The 7453-nt window shown below is 40.1% G+C and overlaps 1 protein-coding gene across 1 annotated transcript in view; it reads left to right on the top strand.

Annotated features, from left to right (window-relative positions):
- Window positions 1-252: 252 nt before the first annotated feature.
- The window catches only part of LOC108973980 (neural cell adhesion molecule L1-like protein), a gene marked incomplete at both ends in the record, with an annotated part of 18335 nt that continues 11134 nt past the window's right edge, over window positions 253-7453 (top strand). The window contains one exon of the mRNA XM_018941547.1: window positions 253-467. Coding sequence (XP_018797092.1) covers window positions 253-467 — 215 coding nt within the window. The remainder of the gene's footprint in view (window positions 468-7453) is intronic.

Here is a 7453-nt window from a genome sequence, read left to right as displayed (position 1 = left end):
CGAATGTTTTTTCTCTTAAAAATTTGCTGAAGAAGAAGCTTCTGAAAAGCTACTTTCCCAGATTCTTCTTCCTTAAAATTGCCGTAGTGTAACAAGTGACTAATAAAGATTCTTGGTTTTCAGTTACTTAAATCTGGTTTTCGGATAAGAATCATTGATTATAGAACTTTCGATAACCAKTTAACCAAAATTCATTTTTGTCACCCATTTTCTGTCTATAAGAACCATTACCACAAACAAAAATTTTCTAAGTCTTCCTTTTGCTAATATATAAATCGTTTTCCTTTTTATTTGCAGATGTAACAAATTTAGAATATGTGAACGTCGTCGCCGAAGCAGGCAAGAATGTAACAATTCTCTGTCCGGGCGTTTCGGAGCACTCGCTTGTCGATACTTTGGTCTGGAAGACCTCTACAACAACAATAGCACAGTTCGCTAATCGGATACAGCATTTACATAGTCCAAGAGTAAGTAAATAGACCGCAACCTTTATAAAGTTTTTACTGAAGTTTGAAGGCTAAGAATATAGAAAAAGAGAGAGTGATATATAGAGAGAGTGTTTGAAATTAGAAATATAACCAACAAATGAAATGAGGAAAGAATTGCGTTAAAATGAAAATTAAGTTAAATGTGAGTGGGTGTCAAGTTATGTAGCCTCACTGGAAGTGCCAGTACCATTAGACARTGTTGAGTCGAAATACCTACAATTGCGATGAGATGAAGCGCAAGCTTTCGGCATGTCCACACATCCAACGCTAGAACASAAGAGAGGAGCGGAGTACTGACTTGTACCAAACATTTTGAAATGTGGGCAACCGTGATCTCCTTATCAAGCTCATCGCTCTCAGCAGACACCACACAAATCAAATAACAAATTAGCTTAATGCTACTGACAAAGAAGTCAAAGACTCCCAGACTAATTTTAAGCGCACTGTCAACAAGATGATGCCGCTCTCTGAAGAAGGTTGTACATCAGAGCAGTACATCTACTGTTGTCTTGATGGCAGTGGCCTCTGCCTTCCGATCAATAAGCCCCTAATAATATTGGCCACATAGTATTGGTCAGTTTTAACTTTAGTTATCCTTAATTATTTATCGGATATCGGAGTATTTTGACATAGCCACTCTACGTTGAAAACATCCTAAGATTTACTTCTTGAACATTGAGGTCTGCTGGAAAAAAATCTCAAGTGTCTAATTCAAGACAAAAATCCAGKAATATTTAGAATCGTTCACTCAGAACTCACCGAAGAAAATCATGTCTCACTACACAAAAATGTCTAACGTCTTTATACCTTAAATACCCAAAAAGCCTTCATCGCCAACGCATGCAACTCATTTATCCCATTAAATCAACTCCAACGTGGACATATCCCATGTAAGGCTGTCAACTAATACCCGCTGTTAGTTTASCGAGTTACTCGGTAATAGCATTAAGGCGCCAGTGGCGCTTCCTACACGAACTCCACCACTTCCACATATCCTACAGCTAAGATTAGCTGCTGACAGCAACTCGGGCGACGTGTCTTCGTCGCATGTGCTTGAATGTGCGTGTGTGGAAGCGGTAGTTCACCRAAGCCCGTGTACACAAATCATTAGTTTAGTCCATAAAACAAAAGTTAATAGCTTCCCAAGCGGCCGAAGAAAAAACCACCGAAGCTCAAAAATGAAAGAAGGTCGCAGGCAACAACGAAAGCCAGCACGCACGGAAGGAAGAACGGAAGGAACAGTAACAAGCAAAGGTGAGAAGACGCACTTGCATGTTTAAACAAGTTTGCCGGCTGGACGGAGCCGAGCCGGGCCGAGCTGGGCTGGGCCGGGCTGGGCTAAGCTTAAACGGCAGTYCGGGCAGCGGCAAGTATTATAGGCAAAGTTGCAATTGCTGCCGGTGTAAAATAATCGAAATGACTCGAAAGTGCAAAGTTTTTAAGGCGGACCTTGCAGTGGCTACACAACCAAAGCAGTTGCTGTGCTAAGTTCGTATATGCGACGCCTGTAATGAAGGAATGTTATATGTTGGAGGAGAGAGAGAGAGAGAGTAGGAGAGAGGAATGTGAGAGCAGGCTGCTTGCGGTGGAGTCTCCTGCTCAACACTACGAGTATTGCTGCTTTCAATTTTAAGTGTCCCAGTATGCTATTTAACACATGCTTGCCACAGCGCATGCAAACCACATAAAATACATAGAAACATATATATATATATATATATGTATGTGTGTGACCGGAAAATTAAATGCACGTGACATTGGTAGTGTCGTGTGCAGGAAGAATGTCAGCCAAGACTTGCCACTGCACCGTGCAACTCCCAAGTGCACTTTTAAAATAGTTCCTGTTAGGATTTAGTGTTGCAGTTTGTAGATAAAAGGAAGGGTCTCTTCACAAAGGCAGCGTAATGAAATGAAGCCAAGGTAATAAATGTGGCCCAAAAACTTTKAAACCATTTGCCGTAATGATGAACATTAAAATTGTTGAAAGGCGCAAATATACTTATATACTTACACTCCTTTGCTGCGGCTGCTGACCCTGCAGGAAAATTAGAGTAATAGTATGGGCAACAAGAAAGGSTTGCTCGTGTCTGCCACTTGTAATATAAGTAGAGTTCAGTGAATTATATCAGATGGATTTTTGAAATATAACCACTAAATATACTGATCAGTTGTAAAGGGGGATCCATTTCGTGGCTCCATACTTTTCTAAAGAAAAATTTACTATCATTCGAAAGAAAATTATTTTTCATTTATTTTTTGAAGATTATATCTCTCAAGTGATGACCGCCTCTACGTGTCAGATGGTCTATCCGTTGAGTCCAATATTCCATGGCTCGTTCGAACATTTCCACTTGTAACTGGCGAATGACACACGTTGTGGTTTGTTCCAAGGTCCGAATCGAAGCGGGATTGTCCGCTTAGACATAAGACTTTACGTAATCCCACAGGAAAGAGTCTAACGATGTGATATCAAAYGATCTTGGTGGGCAAATGACTGGCCTAAACCATAAATTATCTGTTCACCGGAGAATTCTCTGCAYTGATTGTTGCGATGAKTGMGAAGCGGCGCCATCTTGTTGAAACATAATGTCRCCGGGAACACGATGAARTGGCAGCTGTTGAATCACTTCATCGCTAATAAAATTTGGTTCGAAAAGGTTGCATATTCTGGGCACTTTTCAAGAGCGGATAGGGCGAAGCTTTGTCACTTGGAAAAAACGKGCGGCTTAATATTTCGCATTTTGTATGGTTTCAATTTAGATCTCGAAGTAAAAAAACAATACGCCAAGTCGTTTCATAAGTCAGTTCGACTTACTACAAACGGCGCCGAATCGACTCTCAACGGTCTTCGTGTGCTTCACAGCTACGACTGAAAGATTTTCTTCACTGTGTGCTAGACGTTAAATTTAATCCCAAAACAAGTAAGGAAGGGCTAAGTTCGGTTGTCACCGAACATTTTATACYMTCGCATGATAAAGTGATAATCGAGATTTCAGGCGTGGTTGTGAACCGATTTCACCATATTTCGTACATRTCATCAGGRTGTTAAGAAAATATTATATACCGAATTTCTTATTAAAAGCGGTATTATATCTCCTGATATGGTTTTTGGTCCATAAGTGGGCGACGCCACGCCCATTTTCAATTTTTAAAAAAAGCCTGGATGCAGCTGACATTTCTTCCGTAAAATTTAGTGTTTCTGACGTTTTTTGTTAGTCGATTAACGCACGTTTAGTGATTTTCAACATACMCTTTGTAWGKGAGGTGGGCGTGGTTATTRTCCGAYTTCTTCCATTTTTGAACTGTATATGGAARTGYCTAAAAGAAACGACTCTATACAGTTTGGTTGACATAGCTATAGTAGTTTTCGAGATATATACAAAAAAGTTAGTAGGGGGCGGGGCCACGCCCACTTTTCCGCCATTTTGTGGGCGTAGCAATGGGCCGATTTTGCCCATCTTCGAACTTAACCTTCTTATGGGGCCAAGAAATACGTGTACCAAATTTCATCATGATATCTCAATTTTTACTCAAGTTACAGCTTGCACGGACGGACGGACAGACAGACATCCGGATTTCAACTCTACTGGTCACCCTGATCACATTGGTATATATAACCCTATATCTGACTCTTTTAGTTTTAGGACTTACAAACAATTGTTATGGGAACAAAACTATAGATCTCTCTTTAGCAACTTTGTTGCGAGAGTATAAAAATGAATGCTAGGTCTCAAGATGGGTGATGGTCTTTCGAATAGTACGCTCTGTAGAGCACCTCCTTCATCTGTCAAAGAGAGGCTATTGAAAAAAGTACTTCCATTTGGATCACCCGTTGTTGGTTAATCTTATGATCACTTAACTGATTGTTAGAGCTTTATGATTGATAGATTCTGTGAAGGCGTATCTATTATAATAGGTAAAATTGAGATCCATTCCATATTTATAAATTCTTATATCAATAATATCAAAATATACCTGTACTTGCCGAATTTGAAAACTCTTGAGAAGATTCTTCGAAATACTGATCATAACATCGGTGTTAATGATGTTTCAGTTTCAATTAAGGCGAAATTGAATTTCAGGTGCTGGAGTTTTAGGAAAATAAAAATATGTTATTGATCATAGAAAACCCATAATGCGGCCGATCTTACAGTCATCGCACTGAGTATTTTATATAAGCAGTGCTTAAGACTGGTTGCCGCTTATTCATTTTATACTTGTCAATAATCCAAAACAATGAGTTCGTTTRAGAACGTTTTTCGGATCGATCGCATAATAATTTAGTTATGAAATGAAAGTATGCTCAGTCTTAATAGATTAAGGCTTTCTTTTCGTGATATTTSAGTGATCGCGCTTCAAATATCAATAGTCSAAAGCAATGAGTTCGTATGAGGAAATTCTTTAGATCGATCGTATCGTTATTAAGTTATGAAATAAAGGTATGACCGATCTACTAACTGATCGCGCCGTAAGGGCTTCTTTTCGTTATATAATATTTGAGTGATCGCTCTTTATAAATTTACTGTTTATTCCTAATGAGTTTGTTGGTGAAATATGACTGCTTATTCTTCATAAGTGCTATAAGAGGGGTTTAGAGAGTTTATTGATGATATTCTTTTTTAATTTAAATGATCTATTCTATTTGGGTTTACTAAAGACTACATGTTATAACAACAATTTGTTCGGATATTGCACCGTTGCCTTGCATGATAATCTAAGCCATATTTCGTGAAGATATCTTATCAAGAATAATAGTTTTCCATACAAGAACTTGATTTTGGCCGGTCTAATTATGTGGCAGCTTCGTGGCATTGCAGTCTGATGACAGTAGTTCCGACTATTTGTGTAGAAAAGATCGCATATAAAATCGTGGACCGCTCAGTAAAAGATTGAGGGACTAGTTCGCGTATATACTTATAGCCAGATGGTTAGACTGACCTCGCTAAATGGACTAAGTTCACGCCACTGATCATTTTTACAAACTTTTATAGGGTTTTCGAAGTTTCAACTGGATATAACAAACTTCTTGGCCAGCTTAGTATACCGCGTGGAGAATATAATCGTTGTTTCCCAGTATTTTCCAGTTTGGTTAGATACCTGTAGTGTATGCGTCTGTATCTATATCTATATCATACATGAAACCATGTAGAAGTTTTCATTCAAATAGTAAATTATACTGCAATAAGCAAGTCTTCGTGTGATTGTAGACAGTCTAAAGCTTGGTAATGTCACAGCACTGACGGCACAGGTAGGTGTATGTAAGCTAACTGAGTCAGTGGCGGATTTCTGCCATCAATTATCTTAACAGCTTTCTACTCAACGCTAACTAGCGCGCTCACATGTGCATCCGGCGGTGAGCTTAAGCGCACCATGAGGAGCTTAAATGTACATAAATGTAATTGTGTAAGTGTGTGGTCGCTGATATGAGATGAAGGTGCATGCGCTCGACATACATGGTTATGTAGGTAATTTCAAAATTGTGCTCCAGTTTGCTTTGACTCCATACACGATGACGCCTTCGAGAGGCTACTAAAGCCGTCCAGCCTACTTACCGATATTACCGTTAGCTGGCGCGGCAGCCGCAAGCTGGCAAGCAACCAGGCARCCAGACATTGAGCCAGCTACCAAGCCAAGCAGGCAAGCAAGGCAGTGAGCCAGTCAGGCGGGCAGGCAAGTGGTCTAGTCAGCTAGTTAGCAAGCGAGGCGTGCTAGCAAGTCGGAGCCGTATAACCAGCCAACAGTTGTACGAAACTTTCAAGGCAGCGGTAAATAGTTAATTTTTTCGTTTTGCGCCGCAAACTTTTCGCATTTTGAAATTCCTGCAAAAGCAAGCAAAACCCAACACACACACACACGCGCGCACATATATACAAACATTTGTAATGTCAATAAATATATACATATCTGTGTGTGTGAGATATGTTTGCATGTATGGTTGTATGTTTGTTGCAAGTTGTAATGTCGCTCTCTTCGCCTGCTCTCAAGGCCGTGCGCCAAGCAATCGTTGGCTGCAACTAAGTAATGCTTGCCACAAGCGCGCAAAGGAAGCGAGTGGTGYGGCATTTCTGGCAAATGTAAACGCGCGTATTTTTCTGCTTTGCCATAAAAAGTTTACTCATATGTCTGCCTGTGTGTGTGTGTGTGTGTCTGTGTGTGTGTGTGTGTGTCGTTGTTGCAACTCGACGGGCTTTATCATTTCCCCGCTGCAATTTACTTGTTTGCCAGCTTGTGATTTGCCTGCCGCGCACTTTGCTTGTGGTAATGGCTTTGGCTCTGGCTTTACCGCCGCCAGTGCTACGCGCTGCTTACTACTTGCCACTTGCTACTTGCCAAAGTGTGCTCGGCTTCATAATTAAGGATAAGAGTATAAGAATTGTCGGCGGAAAGTGCAATTGTGGCTTTGCAAGCGGCATAAAATTATTATCGCCGTCGCGCGCATGCAAAGGCACACTCACATACATACACACACACGCACACACACACCCACACGCTCGTTGGTTGCATGAAAAATGACTTGACATTAATTAATTAATTTCAAAGGCAATGTAAAGTTTTCGAACTTGTGCAGTTAGGCTGAGAGCGCGCTGCTGACTTCGGCGGTGCTACTGGATTTGCTCTCCGTGTCGTTGTTGTTCTTGCGTTTTTGAAAATTGACGCGAGGCGCAAAGCGTTTGCKGTTAGTTTGGCAACTTTCATTACTTGCAACATGTTTGCTCGACTATTTGATTATTTTTGCATTCTCCATAAAGTTAAATAGCATATTTATTAATTGCTTAAAGTAATCAGAAATTCATAAGCTCGAGTAGTGGAAGTGCTTGCATGAGCTGGTATTCTTTCTGGAACTCACAAGGTGTTGCATAATGAATATAATACTTTCTTTTTTGAGGCAATTGCTGTAATTAAATGCAAAATTTAATAATTTTARTAATTTGCGATCTCCGACGACACCTTATCCTTAAATGAAA

This window comes from Bactrocera latifrons, unplaced genomic scaffold (assembly GCF_001853355.1).
Source record: "Bactrocera latifrons isolate USDA-ARS-PBARC rearing strain unplaced genomic scaffold, ASM185335v1 scaffold_512, whole genome shotgun sequence".
Classification (NCBI taxonomy): domain Eukaryota; kingdom Metazoa; phylum Arthropoda; class Insecta; order Diptera; family Tephritidae; genus Bactrocera; species Bactrocera latifrons.
The sequence above is the reverse complement of the archived record's forward strand: the minus strand, read 5'-3'. Positions and strand labels throughout refer to the sequence as shown.